The sequence below is a fragment of the Labeo rohita genome, chromosome 13 (genome assembly GCF_022985175.1).
Source record: "Labeo rohita strain BAU-BD-2019 chromosome 13, IGBB_LRoh.1.0, whole genome shotgun sequence".
NCBI lineage: Eukaryota > Metazoa > Chordata > Actinopteri > Cypriniformes > Cyprinidae > Labeo > Labeo rohita.
In genome coordinates, this window is record NC_066881.1 from 16,228,573 (window position 1) to 16,253,588 (window position 25,016).

Sequence of the window (25,016 nt, forward strand, 5' to 3'; positions counted from 1 at the left end):
TTATACTTTACATAAGCCAAGCTCAGTCTCAAGCATACAAGTTTGTCTAGCCTATTTGCAACTGCTCTATGCAGCTTATATGCGAGCATGACACACGAATGTGATATTTAATTCTGAATGGGGAGTTTAAGTACTCATCAAATGCACACAGACTCTTTTCATACTGAAAGATCAAACATTTAAAGATGTTTAATTGAAGAAACCAAGAAATATGGTACTGTTGTGTAGTAACGTAATTGTAATTATTTCAGAATGCCCGTGACTCAAACATAGTCTCATGAAACAGGTAATTTAATTCCACAGACAGGATTTTATTTAACAAAGAAAGTTTCATGCTGTGAAGCTCTGGATTGAAGCACTTAATTCGATAAGAAAATAATGCAATGTAATGTTTCAAGTCAATTGTTATATTTTCATTTAAACATAATGAGGTACAGATGGCTGTTTTTGTGATTAAAGTTGGTTGAGGGGAAATTCCTTCATTTTCTTAGTTACAAGTTTAAAGGTGAGACACACTGGTTGTTTTGAGTTTCGCATTCTCTTGCATCTATTTGTTTTTTGGGGGGCTTTGATGTGATTGCAGTACAGCCAGGCAGGAATCATATGTGCCCGTCTGAACGTTTCCATATGCTTAATAACGTGATGTTTACTGATGTCAAAGAAAGCTGATACCTTTGTTTAATAAAAACGGCCTCCCTGAGACAAACTAACTGATGGTTGCCCATGGACAGTCAATGAGCTGTGAAGACAAACAGCACAAGCCTATTGCTAGGAAAGCAGTTATAGTGCACAGAAGAAAAAATCTGTTTGAGTTAAAAAGCCTACTGCTTTATGTTTTAGCTCACATTGTTTATATTAACATACTTTAGCTCTGAACTTCTATGTAAAATAATACTTTGTGCTCGGGGTTAGAACACCCTCTGATATCTCTGAGGTGTGTTTACTCATGCCAGGGAGTTCAAAAGACATCTTTCCTGTCGTGACTCACTCCTGAACCATGAGCCTCTCAGAGGCCCCCCACTAAAGGAAGCTGTTGAAGTGATTGTTGCCGCTCGCTCTTCCTTTTTTAGCACATTAACCATTTCCTCTATGGCACTTCACAATTGCTAGTTGGTAAGAACTATTCCAAACACACTGTGTTCTCCGGAAATGTTTGGGCCCTTTTGTGCTGTTGATCTTCAGATTTAAGCCCCTGTTTAGTAGATTTTAGATATTACAAAAGGCTTGCTTGCTTTCTGTTCCACACTGACTATAGAACTTAAGTAGTTTATTATCTTTTTTGTTGTTTTATAGCATTTTTTAGGTCCCAGTTTATATTAGGTGGCCTTAACTACTATATGCTTGCATTTAAATAATAATTTGGTACAATGCACTTACTGTGTACACGCATGTTTTTACATTGTACTTACAGTTGGCTTGATAACGCCACCTATAAAATTTTAACGAAGTGTCCCTCAAACTGCATTTTGAAATTCATGAACGAAATTTTGAAAAATTTGACATTTCTTGTAACACACCAATAACTACAAAAAAGTCACCCGAAACCCAACAGGAAGTCTGTTATTTAGAATTTTCTTAGCAAGTTTTGTCAGATCAACAGCAAATTTGGTCAGTGTAATCTAAAACCCTTTGTGATGTTAAATTGTGAACATCTTGACTTTTTGTTGAAGGGCGTGTCTGTGGCGGCCTGACAAATTTCGATTTTCCGCCATAAAAAAGGAAGTTATTATAATTCAGGCATATAATGTCCGATCTGCCCCAAACTTCAGTGTTTGATAAGAGTCCTGACCTGAAGAGATCTACATGCCCATATTCAGTTCTCATAGTCAGTGCCCATAGTCATAGCGCTGCCTGCTGGCAACAGGAAGTTACATGTTTTGCGCTGTAACTAACTCCTCCCACAGATTTAATGACATCAACATTATATTTGGTCAGTCTAATCTAAAGGCCTTTGTGATTATACATTGCGAAGATCTTGAGTTTTCGTTAAAGGGTGTGTCAGTGGCGACCTGACAAAGTTCGATGTTTCGCCATGGAAAAATTGTTGTTGTAACTCAGCCATGCAATGCCTGACCTGCCCTAAACTTCACATGTTCGATACGAGTCCTGCCTGAACACATCTAAAGGTCAATATTCTGTTAATCATAGCACCACCTGCTGGCAATGTGAAATGACTTGTTTCACTTAAACATCCAAACTGCACCAAACTTCATGTTTAGTAAGAGTCCTGGCCTGAAGACATCTAAAGGCCGATATTCAGTGATAATCATAGCGCCACCTGTTGGAGACAGGATGTCATGGTTTACACTAACTGAAACATACCATGTTTAGTCTGCCCCAAATGTCATATGTTTGATCAAAGTCCTGACATGAAGACATTGATATGCCAGTGTTCAGTTACAGTCATAGCACCATCAGCTAGCAGCAGGAAGTTTGGCACATATAAATGACTTTGACATATTCCTCGTATGTTTACTGCTTTAAATGTATATTGCTCACCGTTCACTGTTTTCCTAAAGCCACCTAAAGGTAGCGGTGAGCCGGGGTGTGAGACTCCTTTCAGTGCTTTAGTTATGTTTATAATTACATTGTTGACCCATCACTTATATGTTAACCCACCCTTAAACCTAACCATACCACCAATCCTGTCCCTAATCTTACCCTTATAGGAGAAGTCCACTTCCAGAACAAAGATAATGTACTCACCCCCTTGTCATCCAAGATGTTCATGTCTTTCTTTCTTCAGTCGTAAAGAAATGTTGTTGTTTTTTTTAAGAAAACATCTCAGCATTTTTCTCCATATAATGGACTGCTATGGTGCCCCGAGTTTGAACTTCCAAAATGCAGTTTAAATGCAGCTTCAAACGATCGCAGCCAAGAAAGAAGGGTCTTATCTAGCGAAACAATCGTTTTTTTTCATAAAAATAATACAAATTATATACTTTTTAATGTCAAACACTCATCTTGTCTTACTCTCCCTGATGCCTGTTTTTTTTCCGGTTCATGACAGTTAGTGTACGTCAAAAAACCTCCCATCTCATGTTCTCCCTCAACTTCAAAATCATATTATATTTCTGTTTTACCTTTTTTGTTAAGGGTGTTTGATCTTCTTTGCATGTTCACTTTACATAGACTGGGTCGGTACTTCTGCAGTGATGATTTTGAAATCAGTTGAGGGAGAAAATATGATTGGAGTTTTTCGACATACCTTAACTGTCTTGAGCCAGAATACAGAGAGTTCAGGCAGCGCAAGACAAGCGTTTGAGATTAAAAAGTATTTAAATTGAATTTTTTTAAATGAAAATAACCAAACGTTTCACTAGATAAGACCCTTCTTCCTCGGCTGGGATCGTTTACAACTGCATTTGGGATCGTTTGAAGCAATTTAACAGCATTTTAGAAGTTCAAACTCGGGCACCATAGTAGTCCATTATATGGAGAAAAATCCTGAAATGTTTTCCTCAAAAACATATTATTATGACTGAAGAAAGACATGAGCATCTTGAATGAAAAGGGGGTGAGTACATTATCTGTAAATGTTTGTTTTGGAAGTGGACTTCTCCTTTATCCCACCTCAATAGCAGCAAAAGTGTTTTGTAATACAACATTAACACAGTAAGTACATTGTACTATTTTTTTTATATAAGTACATAGTAGTTAAGGCCACTTATAATAATATAAATTGGGATCCATTGTTTTAAAGTTACCTAAATTTGTAATTTAACAAATGAAGCGTTTGTAGTATGTGAGTGAATGTTTGAGAAGTTTGGAATTAGTCTTATTTAGTCCGCGCTAAGATTAAACACATACCGCTGCAAATTTACTCTATTTTTTCTTAAAGGCCTTTTTGGTTAAGTCTTATATTTTATTCTGATAAATTAGTTGAGAGAAAGATAAGTCGTCTTGTAACATGCCCAGTAGTCAGATTTTCAAACAGCTCAATTTTCCTTTAGAGTTCATATTATATCAAACATCAGTCTAATGTCCTTGTCGGTGTATTTTTGTACAGATGCAGCAGAAAAGTAGGAGATGGTTGAAACCAGAGACGCGGTGTGAAGGCGAGGACATTTGACTTCTCAATGCGTTGTTGTTTCTCTCAGTGTTAGAGTTGTGTAACGGCTAGTTAAAAACCTCTATAGTACATCTTTTTTACCTTGCTCATCAGATGCACCCCTGAGATGTAATTTCAGGCAGGTGTCTGCACCTCTGAAACATAATCTTGAAGAAACAGAGAGGTGACATTGGCAACTGAAAGTCCTCAGTTGCCTCCGTAGTGCAAAGTGCTTTTTTTTCCCCAAGCAACTGTAGACTTCTACCTGGATTAAATAGTGAATGAGGTTAGCACTCCTCCTAGGGGAGAAGAAAGCGTGTTTCAAATGCAGGCAGGCATTTAATTTGGTGAGGTGAACGAATTAAAATGTGTAAAATACCCCAGAAGTGACACAGACAGTTTATTCCAGACTTAATTTAGCAATATTTAATTCACAGTTCTCATTTAAGTAGCATGTGTGAGGATTTAACGTTACATAACGTGAAGTGGGATATAGTCAATGAAGCAATACATTGCTGTAAAGGGAAGCAGTGTAATTCAGCTTTGCTGTAGACTGAAATCTATTTTGGATTTTCTTCTTTTGCTCTCTTTTTTTCCCTTGTGAGAGAGAGAGAGAGGGTAATGGTGTGTATCTGCTAGAGAGTCTCATTATGGGGGGGATGATCTGCCAGACCTCAGACTCCACTGTAACTGGCGGCAAAATTAAGCACACATGTGAATGTGGAGGCTCTAATGGGTCCCTCTGACACATCAATCATCGCCCACAACCAGTTACAGGCCAGCCAGCAGTGGGCAGAGATCCTTTCCCCAGTCAGAAGGACTGCTTCACAGCTATTTTGAAGGCCATGAGTGTTTTGAAATCCTAACATTGTTGCCTTCTGCCACTCCCATAGATTTTTGTTCAGTTGCAGTAAAAACCAGATCCTTCAAGGATCCTTCAATCCCAAAGTCACTGACCCTGAGTGTAGAGCATGGAGAAGAGGAGTAAAGAGTGATGGAGAGGGATCCCCTGGGTTCCTCTTTGGGGCTTTGCCCATTTGATCCTCGTCCAGCCTTCTCCTAATGCAAAATTTCCGTCTTGGCCCTGCACATCAGGATCTGCCGTCATAAAGAGGGGACTGTCTCTCTTAGCCTGGGCTCAAGGCCACACAACCTCTTACATTTGCTTTATGAGTAGCTCATTTACTGAAATGACCTCATTGAAGTCCCTTGCGAGCAGTTGAATGAGATTAAGTCTAGACAGTCTAATTCTCTTAAAGAGTTGATTTTTATAGTTTAGTAAAGTAACATTAGACGGTGTGTTTGATCCACTTAAGAAAGAAAGATATGGAGTCTGTCCGCACCCTGAACAAGAGCACTTGAGAGGCTGAGTGCGTCATTTAGTTTGCGGTCTAGAATCGTTCTGATAGACCGAGCGTATCAAAGGCAGCGTCTCGCAGCTTCACAGGCTTTATCTGGACATTTAACTGCACTGCCTCCATCTGCTCTGTTTTCTTAGGGTGTTTCTCCAGCAGTCTTGTTTGTGTTGTGATCGACAGTTTTGTTAATGTTTCATGCTGTCTCGCATTCTGTCTTTGACCCTCATTATGCTGTTGGAGATCGCCACAATTTCCTCTTTCCACATCATCCAGATTTTTTTAAAATGTAAATATCATTATAAAAATTGTTGTTATATAAACAACAATAATGGCTATTACAATTTATGTCTATGAATCTCATTTCATACTATGGTTCGTGGAGGGTTAAAAGGATATTTAGCTCAAAAAATTAAATCTTTTAATCATCCTCATGCTGTCAAAAACAGCATTTAGGGCCCTATGATTTCCGCTATGTGGAAAACGCAAACGGAATCACAGAATCCAGTCATAAAAGGGTAATTTACTGTCTAATGTGGAATATGACAGAATGTGCTTAATTTTGGATGAATAAATCAAAACTAGGTTAGTGCACTTAATGCATGTCTGTGAATATTAAGCCACAAAAATACTATTTAAATATGTATCCTGCATGTTCTGCGTGTCTCTGTGTGAATGAATGTTTTCGCTTACACACGTGCTGAAGCGCGTGATGCATTTCACGGTTTCTTGTGAGAAAATCATGTCTCATAAACAGAAACTTAAAGGTCTTGACAGCAACCTGTCAAAATAAAAGTTTGGTTTAACTTGAAGAAACTGTGACAGAAATATATGACATAATGTAATGATGCTAATAATGAATATTTACCAGAATTTTTTAACAGAATTTATGTACTAGAAAAATGTAAATATACAACACAGGATTTCTAAAAAAAAAAAATAATAATAATAATTAATAATAAATATTTTTAAAAAATAAAAATAAAATCAATTAATTAGAGTTGCTTTTAATTATTAAAATTGAATGAAACCATTAAAGTGGAATCCAGAAAATTACTGGAAAACACAGAATTTGGTAAAAATAAAACTGAATTTGAGAGAAAAAAAGCCCTATGAAATATAGGGCCTTGAAATGTCATTTATGTTAAACCTTTAATAAATTTTTGTTAAATTGTTTATGTTTTATGATTTCAATTAATTAGACATGGGTTTTGATTTAATATTTTTTTGATTTAATCATTAAAACAATCTAGAAAAAAAAAACTGAATCCAGTGAAAATTTGCATGGGAAAAAATGATTTCATAGGGCCCACAATATTGGACCCCACTGACTTTCATTGTATTTGTATTTTTCCAAATTATTTTCTTTTGTATTGCACTGGAGAAAAACATTTTACTTATTACATTTAATTCAGCTAAGAGTAGAAGATTACATTTTTCTTTTGCCGTTGGACATTCAACAGTTGCAAAGCAAAAACTGCTGTGATATGCTTACACACGTTAGGAAAACTGTGTGTTCTTTGTGATCATATTTCTAGTAGCCCTTCTTTCAGGCTGCCTATTTTGTTAGGCTTCTACTGTGTTTATATTGAGTTTTATGTACTCATCAATCACATTTTTAGTGTATGTACATTGTAAGCGATCCATTGAATTACGCAGTGCATGAAGGAGCAACAGAAGCTCCTTTATCGTGGCCAGCTCTCTATTTAATCACTGAGTCCTAATAGAATTAGTCCAAGAGGAAAGTCCAGTCTAATTGTAAGATCAGCAGCACACGGGGAGGCTCTATAAGACAGACTAGTAATGGGATCTGAGGATGGAATGCAGCTGATAAAGAGAGCGCCGTGTCGTGCTGCCGCCCAATCTCTCAAACTGCTGCTTTGTGAGTGATTAACTGTTTTACGGACAGGTCTGGACTGGAACGTCTACAGTGGAGTCATGCTCGGCAGAGAGCTACAGCAGTACATGCTTATGCCCTGTGACATGATAAGAAGACAGTAAGATCAGTAGTGGCATGTCTCAGAGGCCTTTATTGAACTGAAATTCAAGTAAAAAGGAAAATAAATGGTTGCGAGGGTGTGAAACGGAAAGGGGTATACGGGGGGTGTACATGGTAGTTGGGCTGGATTTGAAAAGGAGCAGGTTTATAGAGGGGGAGTGATGGAAGGGAAATTATAAAAGCAAGAGATGGTGGCTGACTATCAGCCAGAACAGGCTACAAAATTGAGTATACAGATACTGCAGAAAGACTGGTAAGCTTTTTTGTTTTAGTGTATTTTTGTTTCTTAAAGGGATAGTTCAACCAAAAATGAAAATTGCCCAATGGTTTATTCATCCTCAAGCCATCATAGGTATTTATGACTTTCTTCTTTCAAACGAATACAATCAGTTATGTAAAAAAATGTCTTGGCTCTTTATGCTGCTTTATAATGGCAGTAAATGGGTGTTGAGGTTTTAAAGTCCAATAAAGTGCATCAATATATCATAAAAAGTACTCCACATGGCCCCGGGGTCATGTTTGTGTTTGTGTAAGGAAAATATCCATATTTAAAATTGTATACATTATTATTATTATTATTATTATTATTATTATTATTTTTTTTTTTTTTACAAATCCTTTTCTTTACAGAGCGATTGTGACCAATGTTTTGTTTTGCTTTCTCCTCTGCGTTTCCGCCGTTCTTCACACCGGAGCTTACGTTACATTTACATCCTACATCATCCTTTGGAACGCCACTCTTTCTCTTTACTGTCACTTTTAAACAGTTTAAAGCCTCCTTGCTAAATAAAACTATTCATTTCTTTTAAAATTTCAGTCGTTTGAACAGTAGTGTTTCTGGAACCCCAGGCATGGGTTTACTAACACTTACTGGTCATTTTGTGTCTCTGCTCACCTGGCCGGCCATTGATTGTTGTTGTCTTGTCACTTACAGCAGGTCAGAATCCCGACCACGTGCTACAGGGCACTGGAGTAAAGCCTGGATCAGACTCCAGAAGGCCCGGGGATGACTCTACTGTTGCTCCAGAAGATGCTGCCCGCTTCCTCAGCTGCCACTGTTCAGGGCACTGCCCTGATGATGCCAAGAACAACACCTGCGAGTAAGTGTCATAAGCCATGGCACCTTTCAAGTGATTTTTGAACATTGCGCTTTGTTTATATGTATTAAAAAAAAAAAAGAATTAAGTAGGTTGCTATTCTTTAAAACATAACAGGACGAATGGGCAGTGCTTCGCCATCATTGAAGAAGATGAAAATGGAGACGTGATCTTAAGCTCAGGCTGTATGAAATATGAGGGCTCTCACTTTCAGTGCAAGGTAAGGAGAGTTGTTTCTTGGAAGCATTTTATGCTTTGACATGTTATGTAATTAAATATCAGATGTTCTAAGTTTGACTCATTTGATTATTCACAGGATTCACAGTTTGCACAGACACGTCGAACCATCGAATGCTGCCAGTTTGACTTTTGTAATCGAGACCTAAAGCCAGAGTTACCGCCTCGAGACACCGGTATGCTTCAGTACTAACTGCCTGCCAAGTAATACACATTGTGTGTGACCCTGGACCACAAAACCTGTCTTAAGTCTTAAGTAGCATGGGTGTAGTTGTAGCAATAGCCAAAAATACATTTTATTTTCTTTTATGCCAAAAATCATTAGGATATTAAGTAAAGATCATGTTCCATGAAGATATTTTGTAAACTTCCTACCTTAAATATATAGAAACGTAATTTTTGATTAGTAATATGCATTGCTAAGAACTTAATTTGGACAACTTTAAAGGTGATTTATTTTTTTTATTTTTTTTTTTTTTTTGCACCTTTTGATTCCAGATTTTCAAATAGTGTATCTCGGCCAAATATCGTCCTATCCTAACAAAGCTTATTTATTTCTTATATTTCTTATATCTCATATTTCTATTTTTGTATTTCTTATATTTCTTGTATTTATTCAGCTTTGAGATGACGTATAAATCCCAATTTCAAAAAATTGACCCTTAAGACTGGTTTTGTGGTCCAGGGTCAAATATAATATACAAAATAACCATATAATCTAGTTAGCTAAAGTAGATGGCACAGAAAATTATAAAAATGGCTTGTCTGAGACAAATCAATTAGTAATGTTTGGCATCATATACCATAATTTCTCAGCATAGTCATTAATATATACATTAACACATTCATATTTGGCATTATTGTTATTTTTTTAGTTTTTTTAGGATATTAATACTTTTATTCAGCAAGAATACATTAAATTAACAGTAAAGACATTAACATTGTTTCAAAAATGTATAGTTTAAAAAAATACTGTTCCTTTCAACTTTGTTCATCTTAAAAAATGTTTTCAACATTGATGATAATAATAGGTTTCTTAAGCAGAAAATCAATATATTAGAATGATTTTGTAAGGATTATGTGACCCTGTAGACTGGAGTAATGATGCTGAAAATTCAGCTTTTAAAATGTACTAACTTTGCCACAGTAAAAACCTGAGCAGGCCTGCTTATTGAGCCCTGGCTAACCTAATGCCTTAATGATGGACATGTGTTTTCTCTTGATCTCTTTACAGAACCACCAGACCCTCACTGGCTGGCCTTCCTTATTTCAGTGACTGTGTGCTTCTGCACCCTCATCTGTGTCACTGTCATCTGTTATTACAGGTGAGATCATCACCACGGTGAAGCAGCAAACACACGGAAGCTCTTACATATAATAGCCGCCTGTGACGTGCCTATTTTTTCCATATCAGTGAACTGTAACCGTAATACTTGCTGTGTTTTTGCATAGCACCTTTGAAAACACATGCCACCCACATCATGGCCTGTTGTTGTCAAAAGAGAAACACTTCTGTTACTGCAAGTAGGGGCAAGACTACCAATACCTTGCCTTGGGTACACAACTATTGAAAAGTTTGCTTTTATGACATTAACCTTTTAGTGTCTGTTTACTGAGCTACCTGTTATATTGTTTGTAAAAACAGAATTAGGAAAGAGATCTCAGATGTCAAGTATATCGGTAAAAAAAGATTTTGTTTTTAACACTGTCCTCAGGTATAAGTGGCAGACAGAGAGGCAGCGCTACCACAGAGACCTGGAGCAGGACGAGGCTTTTATCCCAGCAGGAGAATCTCTGAAAGATCTCATCAACCAGTCACAAACCTCAGGCAGTGGCTCTGGGCTCCCTCTGCTGGTGAGAAATTAGAAATGCAGACTGTAGAATTTTTGTAGGACTGTAGGAGCACTTATTTTGACTGCTCGTTTAAATTTTTTACAGGTACAGCGCACCATTGCAAAACAGATCCAGACGGTGCGTCTTATTGGAAAAGGCAGGTATGGAGAGGTGTGGCTCGGCCGGTGGAGGGGGGAGAAGGTAGCAGTGAAAGTGTTCTTCACTCGAGAGGAAGCCAGCTGGTTTAGGGAGACAGAGATCTACCAAACCGTGCTCATGAGGCACGAGAACATACTAGGTACACTTCATGTCATTTATGATAAATCTCATTCTTGTGTTTGTAATTGTATATCAGTTCCATGTTTTCCCACGTAACGCAACTCTGTGATCTGTCTGAAGGCTTCATTGCTGCTGACATAAATGGCACTGGAGCCTCTACGCAGCTGTACCTAATCACAGACTACCATGAGAACGGCTCTCTGTATGACTATTTGAAGTTCACCACTCTGGACACACAGGCCCTGCTCAAACTGGCCTACTCTGCAGCCTGTGGCTTGTGTCATTTGCACACAGAGATCTACGGCACGCAGGGAAAACCAGCCATTGCTCACAGAGACCTGAAGAGCAAGAACATCCTCATAAAGAAAAACGGCACCTGTTGCATCGCTGACCTCGGGCTTGCTGTGAAATTCAACAGGTGCTTTATTACATGTTCAATTTATAAGCTTGTTTTTAAAGGGAACCCTGGGTATTAAGACTTGTATGCTTTAATATAATGTAAAAGATCTCTCTTAATGAAATACTTAGTAAAAAAAAAAACATGAAAGATTTACTTATTTAAAAAATTCACATTATTTTTACATATTTTGGACTATGGGGGCGATGGATGTGAGTGTAGGCTTAAACCAAATACTGTACCATCTGTACCTTTTTTTTTTTTGTCCCCACAGCAGGGCTCTACGTGTTTTTGCAGCGTTGAATAATGTATCACAGACTTATTTCACAAATCCTTTAATAAATGAAGTGTAGACAGGGTATAAATAGGAGATTCACCATGCAGCTTTTAATGATTATTAAGGGAGTTTGTAAATGTGATATTGATTTAATACGACAGTTAAATAAACAAGAAGTTAATATTAAGTGACTTACATTGTCAGACTGAAAGAGTATTGCCTGATTTTGCTTCATTTCATCGACAAAAATAGTTTAAAACAAGTTACAACTGAGCCTCTGCATATCTCCATTTAAACACAGTTTCGTTTATGAATGAATGTGCATTTTTAAATGAATCTAGTGAGTCAGTGAATCAGTTACTCATTGACAAAGACAACTTGCTTTATTTTTCTATGTTATTAATGTATCAGCTGTTTGAACAGCTGGAATGAAAGAATAAGTAATAAAATCAGTGAGTTGCCGCCACCTACTGGCAGTTTTAGCTTCATTTTTAAAGAATCTTTTTTTAGTTATTTAAATCAATTAATATTTTTTATATTAAAATTTTTATATTAAACACATTAATCACAACATGAATGTGTAACCATTTCGCGTCATCGGAAAAATGAAGCCCCCCATAGTCCAAAATATGCATAAAACAGTGTGGATTTTTTAAATAGCCTAAGTCATGGGTTTTCTACTGCACATTTCACTAAGTTACATCATTGACAATATATTAAGCCAAACAAGTCTTAACACGTGGGGTCCCCTTTAAGTGGTTTTTTCAGTCATTTTGAGAAAGTAACTTTTTTTTTTTTTTTTGTCTCAGTGACACAAATGAAGTGGACATCCCACTGAGCACACGAATGGGCACCCGGCGCTATATGGCTCCAGAGGTCCTGGATGAGACTCTAAATAAGAACCACTTCCAGGCCTACATCATGGCGGACATCTACAGCTACGGACTGGTCATATGGGAAATGGCCAGACGCTGTATCACTGGAGGTATTAAAAGACAAATTCACTGGCAAATCTTTCTTTTATTTTGCTTTATAAACCTGTTAAGAGATTTTTCACATACAAGCTATCATTTTACAATCAGCATGAAATGGAAATTCATTGTGAGCATTTTATTTATCATGTTAAATTTAACACTTTTTGACCTTAATCTGGTGATGTGTGCATGACTTCTCCAATCATTTTGTCAGCGTAAGCCCCGCCCCTTTGTTATAATTAACGACAGGCTCTCGTTCAAATCTGCCTCCATCCAATAAACAACTGATAGATAGAACCAAGTTTTGCCCTACATGGTTTTTTTTTGTTGTTTTTTTCTTTTTGATAATTTTAAATTAGATTTATGTCACAATACAATAGAAAAGAGCTATCGTTATCTGTCATTACATTATAATTTGATTTAAAAGTATATAAAACGAAAACCTGCTGTGGATGCTTACAAAATTTAAACTAGTAGTATTTAAAGGGATAGTTCACCCAAAAATGAAAATTCTGTCATCAGTTATTCACCCTCATGTCGCTCCAAACCCATAAGCCACTTATGTCAGATGGACTATTTTAACGATGTCCTTAATATCTTTCTGGGCTTTGAACGTGTCAGTTGCCTATGCAAGGTCAGAAAGCTCTCGGATTTCATCAAAAATATCTTCATTTCTGTTTCAAAGATGAACAAAGGTTTTCAGCTTTGAAACGACATACAAGCAGTTAATGACAGAATAATTTAATTCATCCATTGGTTGTTTTCCAGGTATCGTTGAGGACTATCAGCTACCATATTATGAGATGGTGCCCTCAGATCCGTCTTATGAGGATATGCTGGAGGTTGTGTGTGTCAAAGGACTGCGGCCCACTGTATCCAACAGATGGAACAGTGATGAGGTGAGTCATCCGGCAGATGGCAGTATATTCACAGATTATATTTGCAGAATGTTTACAGATTTAGCAGACTTTAGCTTTGACTGAAAAAGTGTCTATAGAAGACAAATGTGTTTTACGATCTAATAAGAGTTTGTCTCCCCAGTGTTTGAGGGCCATGTTAAAGCTGATGTCAGAATGCTGGGCCCACAATCCTGCATCACGCCTGACCATCCTACGAGTCAAGAAGACTTTAGCAAAAATGGTGGAATCTCAAGACATTAAAATCTGATCAGCAGCTTTTATTTCGCCTTTGACATCATTGTCCCCTTCACGGAGGAGAGCTTGTTATATTATTTCACAACTTTGAAATAATATAACAAGCTCTCTTTCTCTCCTGGATCAGACAATGGTGCGTTTGCTGCTTTCTGTGAAAGCTGTATCATTGCAAACTTGGATTACTGCAACAGACTGAAACAGTAAAGTGGGATCTTCTGGAGGTTTTGGGAAAGGTTGACATAAACCCCACTGCCTTAAAATACACTCAAGTTATCTGCATATGTGTCTTTAGATTCTGGGATAAACTTCCTGCCATATGGATGAAATGCTGTTGACTTCTCATGGAATCTGTGTAAAGCATACTGTGATTGTAATGTACGACGTGTAATATATTATAGTAATAGATGAACTGACAACAGAGCAAAACTATATCAATATAATCTCGTCCAGTTGAGAGCTGTTGTATCTGTCGACCTAATATGTGGCATTCAAAAATCAAAACTTAACTATTCACCTTTTTGTTTAACGCAGAAGTACGCCTATGGGTGAGACTTCCTGTTCATCATCGCTATAGGGAAATAACAAGAATGTAACAAGAGCTGTTTTGTACAGCTAAAAATAGCTGGACACATTTGAGACCAGAAGCCAAACCCATAAAATTTACAACTGGTCGCACTCTTACGGAGAGAAAAAGGTGGATACAGTAGTTCTTTTCTCGTCCCCCACAGAAGGTTAAAGGTGAAAAGATGCATCATGCTTTTTCAGTAGATGCAGTTTTTTTTTTACGAGTGTCAAAAAAATAGCCTAAATCATGTATTGTTTGCGTTTTCAAAGCATGCCGTTTTAACATCCTCAGAATAGAAAACATTCCCAGTGCATTTTTTCACTAAGCCTTTGACCATATATTTTCATAAAGTAAACCAGCTGTCAATACATCTCATTTTAATTAGAAAAGAAAAGTCTTCATACTGACTACCGTCAGTATGAACAGCTTCAAACATGCCAAACTCACTGAGCGTAGTTTGTTGGGGGATAGGTACATTCCTGAGTTCACGTCATTTAGAGATGCTGGGTCATTTTTTGGTGCGGATTACGATGAATGTGACTTGGTGATTTTCTGCTCATATGTCCTTGCCAATGTTATGAATCATGTGTTTGAACTGTGTTTATGTTAATGAGGTGGCTGAAGGTGAAGGGAACGACTATAACATCTGTTAGTCATCACTGCTTGATATTTCAGAAAGGCCTGCCAAAATGCGGTTTTGGTAGCTGGTACAATCCAAAACACACATTATTGTTGTGTAACATGTTTACAGAACTCCCATGCAGAATTAATTTTATTATTCTTTAGAAAATGCAGTGTTGTGTTCTAGAATACTTGTTTATTATTCTCCGTGCCATTGAAAAGACCAATGTGATTTGTAATAGTAGCAAAACAATTCACAATAGTTCTTTACACCACTATCTGGACCCTTAAGACAAGGAAGTGTGAATATACAATGCTTTGATAACATCTAAGGTGCTTTGTCACAATACTTCCGGAACAGGATGCCCTGAAATGCCAAAAGGGCATCTTGATTAAAACAATATGCCAAGGCTACTGACATGCTTACAAAAGTATTTAAAATATTCTGAAAATAAATAATAGATCTATTAAAGGAAACATTATCTCACCTCAGAGCGGATAACTTCAGCATACTGTACAGTATGCTAGAGAAACACTAAATTTGGTGTATATGAAAATACATTTGTATACATTCGTTGCTCTCACTATACAAGGAATCTGAGAAATTGATCATTTATATCAAATGCTTTTCTGTGGCTAAAAGGGATTTAAAGCATTTACTTGAAAAATCTCATCTTTTTTGTTTTGTCTGCATTTTCCCAAATATGAAATTTTGCATCCATCCCCTATGGCTTCTGTTCTTCATCCAAACAATGAGAATGCACCTACTCACATAAGTTATGAAGTAAGTTAATAGCATATGTGTTTTACCATACTGTATATATGCCTGTAGATATTTCGATGTGCTTCACCATAGTATCACTCAGCCCATCTCAATGTAATATATTAAACCTGTCTAATTTGGAAAAACATTTTTTTTTTTCTCCATTCAGCCCCATGTTGAAAGGGTGCCTTATGAGTAGGCCTCATACTCTGTATAATATTTGTCCTTGTAATCTTTTGAAAATATAATTTTAGTACACATTTTTGTTTCTCTGTTTTTTGGTGTTGTTTTTCTTTGGTTTGAACTGAAAAAGTACAATATTTTGAAATGTATTTTAAAGCTTGTAAGGAATAGCATGTAGTTATCACACTGAAACCAAATGTAAGACTTAGGGTACATTTACACTGCTTGCCTAGGTGCTCAATTCCAATTTTTGCTCAGATCTAATTTTTTTTTGTATAACTGTTCACATTTTTGTTTTAAATGTGGTCAATATCAGATTTCCGGTGTGAACAGATCATGGTTCTAAACTGACCTGCAATAGAACAATACGAACAGCGTTGCCAGGTTTTGCCAACAAAATCTGCCCAATTCTCAAAACTAGTCCAAAACTAGCCCATTTGCATTACGGGGGTAAATATAGTTTTAATGGCGCTTCAACCCACAGAGTTAAACAAACAACCTGCAGCAACAGTGAAAAAGTAGTCCAATTCTGCTGGCAAACTGCGGATTTGGCAACACTGTCATACAGAAGTAAACGCAGAAGACAAAGAAAGCGATTATGCATTTATTTATTGTGTGATCTGACGCAGAAGCCAGCTAAATTATGCGCAGGCAGTATGAAAAATAAAGACAAGGATGTGACAGAAGAGAACTGAGTTTTTAAACTTTTATGATACAAGCCCTCATGTTTTGCTTGTAGGCTATATGGAGTTGTCATTGTAATACTTATGAGGTCTGACACATTGCTGTACTTCCACTGACTACCTTTTGCAACTGTCTTAATAATGCTGGATATCTAAAATCTTTGAAGTGACCCCCATGAGCGCAGAATCATGCCAAATCAAGAGGGACATAAAAGTCACATGAATTCCGATATGACTGTTCACACTACGGTTGACCTGTATTGGATTTAGTACCACATCTAGAAGTGGCACAAAGTGGAATTGAAAAGATCAGATTCCACACGGTTTGTGCTGTTCATACTATCATGAGAAAACAGATCTGAATCACTTGAGCAAAAAATCAGAATTGGGCCACATTTGCCTGCAGTGTGAACGTAGCCTTATATTCCACCATCTAAATTTTACTCCTTGAAAACAGTGCTCAATGTCTTAACCTGTCATAATTACCAACAACATAAGCTGTTGTTTTAGTCTCTCAGATCCTGAAAAATGGTGAGTAATGCAAAAAAAGCTGATTTTTTGCCATCTTGCAGTCTTTTTGCACCTTTACTTTGTTTTGTGTTCTCAGGTGGTCTGCAGCATTAGTAGACCCGCGAACGTGTTGTCTTGTGGGTTGTTGCGCTCTACAGTTCCCTGCACAAGCTCTAGACGGAGTTCCTCTCCTTGCTCCATCTGCAGGATGCAGACACGTGTTGCAGGTGCACCCAACTTCCTCTGGTTCTGCCGCAAGGAGGCAACTACCTCTCTGCCTTTCTTTAACTGAGCCAGAGATGGGCCTGGTCCAAAGTCCAGTGTCACCACAAAGAGGTAAGCACCAGAAGTGGGAGCACAAAATATTCCTGTTTTTGGTGAGTATAACTGTCCGTGATTTAGGGTCACGCTTTCAAAAAGTAGTGTGCCAGATCCGTTAGCACCTTCTGTACTGCTGGCCAGGAACATAATTGGACTATCTGGGAGCTGACGAAGCACTGTTTGAAATCAAATGATAATGGTAAGTAAATAAGAATGCTGAGAGGAAAGAAAAAAGCGGACATGATAGTGCAGTTACAAGTTAATTTCACAGGGGGCGATCTTGTCATACAAATGTCTACTAACATTTACTCTAGGTTCAATGTGAAAAGCATTTTACATGCCTAATGTAATAACAAATAGCATCCGCATTATTTCTGTCTAGTAAATGTTAGATTTAGTTTGTTAAAGGGATAGTTCACCCAAAAATGAAAATGTTGTCAATTACTCAGCGTCCTGTCATTCCAAATCCGTAAGACCAAATTAAGAATTTTTTGATGAAATCCAAGAGCTTTTTGATCCTGCATAGACAGCAACACAATAACCACGTTCAAGGCCCAGAAAGGTAGTAAGAGCACCATTAAAAGAGTCCATGTGATATCAGTGGTTCAAGCTTAATTTCATGAAGCTACGAGAATACTTTTTGTATGCAAAGAAAACAAAAATAATGACTTCATTCAACAATTTACTCTTCTGTAGTGTTGTGAACACGTGTTGAAGACTGACACAAAAGAGAAGAAATTGTTGAATAAAGTTTTTTTTTTTTTTTTTTTTACTTCTTTGCGCTCAAATTTTCTCGTAGGTTCAGACTAATGGGTGAAATCTGCTATGATTACTCTAATTTTAAAACATAACTTTTATTTAATATTTGTATACATAATATTCACATATGCAGTTCATAGGGAACATTATATTACTGTTACAACCTGAAATACTATTTTAACCTATAACATTTTACATTTACCTATTTTACCTCACAATTCTGAATTTTCTTCTTGCAAATGTTTATATTTCATATTTTGGACTTTATAATTCCATTTAACTCAACAATAGCGAGTTTGTCCATTGTGAGAGGGGGGGTGGGGAGACCAGAAGTGTGGGATCAAAAGTCAAAAGAGAGAATGACAAGCTGATTGTTCTTATCAGAATTGTGAGATAATCTTGGAATTTGCGAGAATAAACTCAGAATTTTACCCTTTTTATTCTTTTATTCCATGGTTTCCATAGACTGCCACTTGAACACTGGCATTTTCTCGCATTCACTGTTTACAAACACTGAATTGGTCTATATTAACAATGTCCTTGCTACCTTTCTGGGCCTTGAATGTGTCAGTTGTGTTGCTGTCTATGCAGAGTCATAAAGCTCTTGGATTTTATCAAAAATATCTTAATTTGTGTTCCGAAGATGAACAAAGGTCTTACAGGTTTGGAACGACATGAGAGTGAGTGATTAATGATAGAGTATTTATTTTTGGGTGAAAGGTACTATATGTTTAATTTTCTCCTTACCTGCAGACTCCAGTGACGCATCCCTCTTGTTGCGGTAATTCATTCGTCCTCCTGTCTGAACAGCTCGGTTATCTCCTCTCTTCTGTTTTCTGTTTTGTTGTTTTGCTTCGTTCCTCTTCATCAAAGCTGACAGTTTATTCAAATCCACGGACACATCAGAGCTGATAAGTCCTTCTTTATTACTGAAAATGCTTTTAAAAACTTGTATGTGGGTCTCAAGGTCCTTGCGCAAAGTATCCACCTCAGACTGCAGTTTCATCTCCACACCACTGGAGACAGCTGTTTTAGTGCAGTTGCAGCAAGAAGGACAACGATGTTCCTCAAGCCGTTTAATATGAACTCCAAGTTCTTTAACCATTTTCTCTAAAGTCAAGAAGTCATTATCAGAGTACTCCGGCAGTATCTCGAACAAGTCAGACCTTTCATCCCCACGTTTCCTTTTGATGCGCACTGAGGGATCATCTGCTGCCGTCACCTGAGGGTTAGCAGAGTTCAGCATTGAGGCCAAGCTGCGACTGTGTCCATTGATCTGCTCTTGCATATCTCTGATTCTTTCATTCAATTCTGGTATAGAGAAGCTTCTTTTGGTCTCTAGTGACAACGCCATGAACTCCAACACCTCTTCCCCAAGCAAAATCTCCAGTATCTCAGAGTGACGAATGGCATCCTGAAGCAAGATGTTGAAAGAGCTATGTAGATTCTGGATCTTAACATCTTTGGCCCTGTCGTTCTCTTGGAATGTTTCGATGTCCTGCTGGCTGCCCAGGAGAGAGGCCTGGAGCTGGCTCACATTGTGCTGTAACATTCTGCTCTTTTCCTGTTCAAAAGCAAGGGACTTTTGCACATTCAGTAGCCCGAGTTTTAAATCTTCCACAGATGGAATCAAAGCACCAATATCCTGATTGTCCAACCTCTCCTGTGACTCACGCTCACGGGCCAACTTATTTTCACTCGCTATCGCCCTAACATAAGCTACAGTGCGTTCCAACTGGTTCACAGATGCTCTAAGAGCGATACAGTCATACAAATCCCCGCTTGCTGAATTTGTATTGTTGTGAAACGCTTCAAAGAGATGGTCAACATCGCTCCCCATTTCCTGCACGGTGTCCTGGAGAGTGCTGATGCTGCCGTTCAGCTCATTAATGCGGTCAAGAACTCTCACCTTGGCTGCCTCCACTTCTAAACCGGTCTCCATAAAACGAATCTGGCTATCGCGCCCAGTCTGGACTATTTCCTTGTCCAGATGTCTCGAAACGTTCTGGAGGTCCTTAATGTTTTCAGTCACTTGTTCATGGCCTTCAACCAGGCCACTAAGTCTCACTGTGTTGTTGATGACTTTGTTGTCCAGACGCGTGATGGCCTCCCAAACAGCTGTGCTCTCATAAGGCTGACTTTGTGCAGGATTGGTGGTCTTTTCAGACCAAATCTTCTGAAGTTCCTCATCCAGCCTTTCTTGCTCCTGCCGCACTTCAGACATGGATGTGTTCAGAGAGTGGAGAGTCACCTAGAGAAAGATAAACACGTTTAGTACAATAGCTCTGGACATATAAAATTCACCAAAAGACAATTACACCATGATTTACTCACTCTCAAGCCATTCTAGGTGTATATGACTTTATTCTTTCACAGTTGCTGCAAAATGTTAATTTGACCAAAATAAGAGGGATCATACAAAATGCATGTCATTTTTTTTTAGTACTGACCTGAATAAGATAGTTCACGTGTAGTCCACAAAAGAAAATAATAGTTGAACTTGTAAAAATGACCCCGTTCAAAAGTTTACATACACTTGATTCTTAAAACTGTGTTGTTACCTGAATGATCCACAGCTGTTTTTTTGTTTTGTGATAGTTGTTCATGAGTCCCTTGTTTGTCCTGAACAGTTAAACTGCCTGCTGCCTGCTGTTCTTCAGCAATTCTGTGGTTTATTAGCATTTTTGTGTATTTTTAACCTTTCCAACAATGACTATGATTTTGAGATCCATCTTTTCACACTGAGGACAACTGAGGGACTCATATGCAACTATTACAGTGAGTTCAAACACTCACTGATGCTTCGGAAGGAAAAACTATGCATGAAGAGCCAGGGGGTAAAAACTTTTGAACAGAATAAAGATGTGTACATTTTTCTTATTTTGCCTAAATATAATAAATAAATATTATATTTTTTTCATTTAGTACTGCCCTTCAAAAGCTACAGATGATGTTTACATGTTTCCCAGAAAACAAAATAAGTGAAATTTACCCTGATCTTCAAATTCAAAAAGTTTTCACCCCCCCTTAATGCATGTTTTTTCCTTCTGAAGAATATTCTGTAATAGTTGAATATGAGTCCCTCAGTTGTCCTCAGTGTAAAAAGATGGATCTCAAAATTATACAGCCATTGTTGGAAAGGGTTCAAATACACAAAAATGCTGGAAAACCAAAGAATTTGTGGGACCTGAAGGATTTTTCTGAAGAACAGTGGGCAGTTTAACTGTTCAGGACAAACAAGGGGCTCATGAACAACTATCACTAAACAAAAAAAAAAAAAAAATAGCTGTGGATCATTCAGGTAACAACACAGTATTAAGAATCAAGTGTATGTAAACTTTTGAACGGTCATTTTTATAAATTCAACTATTATTTTCTCTTGTGGACAATTTGTAAATGTCTTTTATGTAAAAAATCTTATTCAGGTCTGTACAAAATATAAAAATAGCATGCATTTTGTATGATCCCTCTCATTTTGGTAAAATAATGAACATTTTGCAGATTCTGCAAGGTGTATGTAAACTTTTGACTTCAACTGTGCATCCTACATCATCCACTGGAATGCCACTCTCTAGTGAACGCACATACGACAATTAGGCGGAAGCTAGAGATTCTGGTTTATAGTTTTAAATGTAGATATTTTTCTTACACTTCAGAAGGCCTTTAATAACTCCCCGGAGCTGTGTGGAGCATGTTTTATGATAGATGGATGCATTTTGTTGGACTTCAAAATCTCATCGCCCTTTCACTGCCATTTTAAAGCTTGGAAAAACCAGGATATTTTTTAATATAACACTCATTGTATTCGTCTGAAAGAAGAAAGTCATATACACCGAGGATGGCTTTAAGGGTGAGTAAATCATGGGGGAATTTTCATTTTTGGCTGAACTATCCCTTTAAAGCTGGCTGAGGTTGAAGAAAAATTCTGACCTGTAACATCTTTTGGTTACGTTTGAGTTTGACATCTGTGTCTGTCTTGAAATTCGTCAGGTTGTAGTGCAGCATGGTGTGCTGCGCGTGGAGCCTCGCTTCTACCTCAACGCGGTGGTGGTGAAACTGAGCTTTCACTTCCTCCAGTTTCTGTAAACTCTCCCTCAACTCTGCCTCTAAAGCTTCCTGTGGCTCATGCTCCTCACCACCAACCTCCAGAGACTCAGTGAACCTCCCCTGCCCTTGATCATGTCGGAGTTGGGCCATGTCCCGCTGCAAACCCTCCACCTCCTGAGAAAGCCGTTCCAGGGTTAGATTGAAATTCTCCAACACAGGTTGCAGCTGAGACATCACAGCCTCTTTCAAGATTGGTAGGAGTCCATGGTGAAGGTTAGGTACTTCAGGTTGAGGAACACCTTCATTTACAGCATTAGGATCTGGAAAAAAAGATGGACGTTCAGACACGTGAACTCTGAATTGGAAGGTTCTTATAATTTTAAGAATCCTAAAATAGATGTGTTCTCATTGGTAATCAGTTGGTAAACATTCTAAGCAACTTACAAAGAGGGAAATCCCAGCAACAATATTGTTTTGGAGAATAATAAACACATTGGCAAAAATAGATATTTGATTCTATTGTCATTCTTGGATAGTAATTTTCCCTTTGGTGCTGTTTGTTCTGTTTGACTTTCTGTGCTGCTCATGAGGAAACACTGATATCATTTTGGAAAGATTTATATCTCTATTTCCAGTTCAGCGTGGGCCATTCTTCTGACCTTTCAACCTTTTAACTGACCCGTCAACAGTCCAAGGTCTTTCACATTCCCTGCATTATAAGAAACTATGTGTGGTATGTTTTGTTAGGTTTTTGTGCACAAGTTTTAAAACAAGAAGAGATCTGTACATGTACAAGTTCCCTGCTGGGAATCTGAATATAGAGGTCATGTGCTGTTTTTATCCTTTTTATTCACATGCTGTCAAAACATTGTCTGGAAAAGCTTCGAAATTTATGCTCCTGCTATTTTTTCCCCAGTGTTGTGAAGTCTAAAATATATGATTGAGTCATGTTTTATTACCCTGACAACATTGTTTTTACTTGCTGAACCACATTTCACAGACATAGAAGCTCCGCCTACCCAGAACAACAGGGTAACGAAGAAAATTCTCCATTCAGACTTCAAAGGTTTTTTCTTTCCTTTGTCTTATTCTTCGTGAGAGATCAAACTTGTTAAAGAGGCTCTCAAGCGTTATTTATGTGACAAATGTGTCCATACAGCTCCAGTTGTTCCAAGTGAATTGTGTGCCTGGATTTAATCTATATCTGAACCTCTGTGTCATTTCCATAGACAATTACATCACACTCACAACCATACAATGTTTGCATGGGAGGACTTTTTTCCCAGGGAAAGAGAGGATATCCTGTGCAGGAACTAGTAATGAGAAGGGACAGTGAGGAGGAGTTGTCATAGCAGAGGAATGGAGGTTTTCCCCCAGTCGGTAGCATTATTTACTGTTCTGTTAATCCGGCATCCTTTGGATAGAAGGATGTAAGAGAGACCGGCTCTGGACGAGACAGACAGAAAAATATCCCCATAATATCTCTGACAATGCATAATACAAACTGAAGGAAGTGTCTGGTAAGCACGTTTCTGGTACGGATAACACACGTTATGTTTTTTAGTAGTGTTTGTACTGTATGTACAAGGGAGACCTGCTGAGTGTTTATGATATATTACAAGATAATATTATGGTGGAAAGGGGATTTTCACATACTACACAAGAAACAACAAATAACTGGCAGTATAAAGTGCTGCAGGAGTTACATATTTTTGTAGATTAAAGGTCTTTGCGCACATTTCGTATGCGTTTTATCGTATTCGCCATCCTTAAAATTTGTCACGCACAGAAACTTTGCACATTGAGTCCGATGCATATTAATTAAACCGAAGTGAAAAAAAATAAAATAAAAATCACAAAACAATACAAAAATGATTTTTGACAATGTTGTCTTCTCTCTACTTAAAAAGAGAAGAAGAAGAAACATGGGTCCATCCAATGCTGAGATACAGAGAGGAAAGAGAGTTCCACCTCCTTATTAAGGAGCTGTGGGATTATCACAAGCGATTCAAAGTTTACTTCAGGATGCCAGTGGCTCAGTTTGATGCTTTGCTAGCGATACTGGAGCCACATATTAAAAAGAAGACAACCAATTTCTGTGAACTCAGTGTGCAAGGATCTTGTGCTGCGAGACGAAGTAGATCAAATGCCATTCTGTATTTTATTTCATAAAGACGAAAGCTTCAGAGGCAGTGTGTAAACATGAATGACAACGTGAAGTCATATTTTTTATTAAAGGAGTAGTTCACTTGCAGAACAAAAATTTACAGATAATCTGTAAATACTCACCCCTTTGTCATCCAAGATGTTCATGTCTTTCTTCAGTCATAAAGAAATTGCTTTTTGAGGAGAACGTTTCAGGATTTCTCCCCATATAGTGGACTTCAATGGTGCCCACAAGTTTGAACTTACAAAATGTAGTTTAAATGCAGCTTCAAACAATCCCAGCCTAGGAAGAAGGGTTTTTAAAAATTTACAATTGATATACTCTTTAACCTCAAACGCTCGTCTAGCTCTGCTTGAACTCTATTCAAGTGTATTCAAGACAGTTATAGGTAGACAGGAAAAAAAACTCCCATCTCATTTTCTCCTCCAACTTTAAAATCGTCCTACATTGCTGTTTTACCTTTTTTTGTAAAGTGCGTTTGACCTTCTTTGCACGTTCACCTTGTAAACACTGGGTCGGTACTTCTGCAGTGATGCAGGACAATGTTGAAGTTGGAGGAGAAAATGAAATGGGAGTTTTTTGACCTACCCTAACTGTCATGAACCGGAATACACAGAGTTCATGCAGAGCTAGACAACATGAGCATTTGAGGTTAAAAAGTATTTTATTTGTAAATTTTCTTAGAACATGACTGATCGTTTCACTAGGTAAGACCCTTCTTCCTCGGCTGGAATCATTTAGAGC

At 37.7% G+C, this 25,016-nt stretch overlaps 2 protein-coding genes across 3 annotated transcripts in view; one reads left to right on the top strand and one right to left on the bottom strand.

The window, feature by feature from the left end:
* The window catches only part of bmpr1aa (bone morphogenetic protein receptor, type IAa), a 28,867-nt gene extending 13,106 nt beyond the window's left edge, over window positions 1-15,761 (top strand). Inside the window, exons 4-13 of one of the 2 annotated variants that reach the window (XM_051125617.1) lie at window positions 8,340-8,505; window positions 8,620-8,722; window positions 8,819-8,915; window positions 9,974-10,064; window positions 10,455-10,593; window positions 10,678-10,870; window positions 10,972-11,269; window positions 12,335-12,510; window positions 13,268-13,398; window positions 13,541-15,761. In XM_051125617.1, coding sequence (XP_050981574.1) covers window positions 8,340-8,505; window positions 8,620-8,722; window positions 8,819-8,915; window positions 9,974-10,064; window positions 10,455-10,593; window positions 10,678-10,870; window positions 10,972-11,269; window positions 12,335-12,510; window positions 13,268-13,398; window positions 13,541-13,666 — 1,520 coding nt within the window. In that variant the 3' untranslated portion in view covers window positions 13,667-15,761. The remainder of the gene's footprint in view (window positions 1-8,339; window positions 8,506-8,619; window positions 8,723-8,818; window positions 8,916-9,973; window positions 10,065-10,454; window positions 10,594-10,677; window positions 10,871-10,971; window positions 11,270-12,334; window positions 12,511-13,267; window positions 13,399-13,540) is intronic. The other variant, XM_051125618.1, reaches the window with a different exon arrangement.
* Window positions 15,665-25,016, bottom strand: part of mmrn2a (multimerin 2a) — a 35,721-nt gene continuing 26,369 nt past the window's right edge. The window contains exons 6-8 of the mRNA XM_051125616.1: window positions 21,989-22,425; window positions 18,806-20,309; window positions 15,665-17,475 (exon numbers count right to left, since the gene is read on the bottom strand). Coding sequence (XP_050981573.1) covers window positions 17,072-17,475; window positions 18,806-20,309; window positions 21,989-22,425 — 2,345 coding nt within the window. The 3' untranslated portion in view covers window positions 15,665-17,071. The remainder of the gene's footprint in view (window positions 17,476-18,805; window positions 20,310-21,988; window positions 22,426-25,016) is intronic.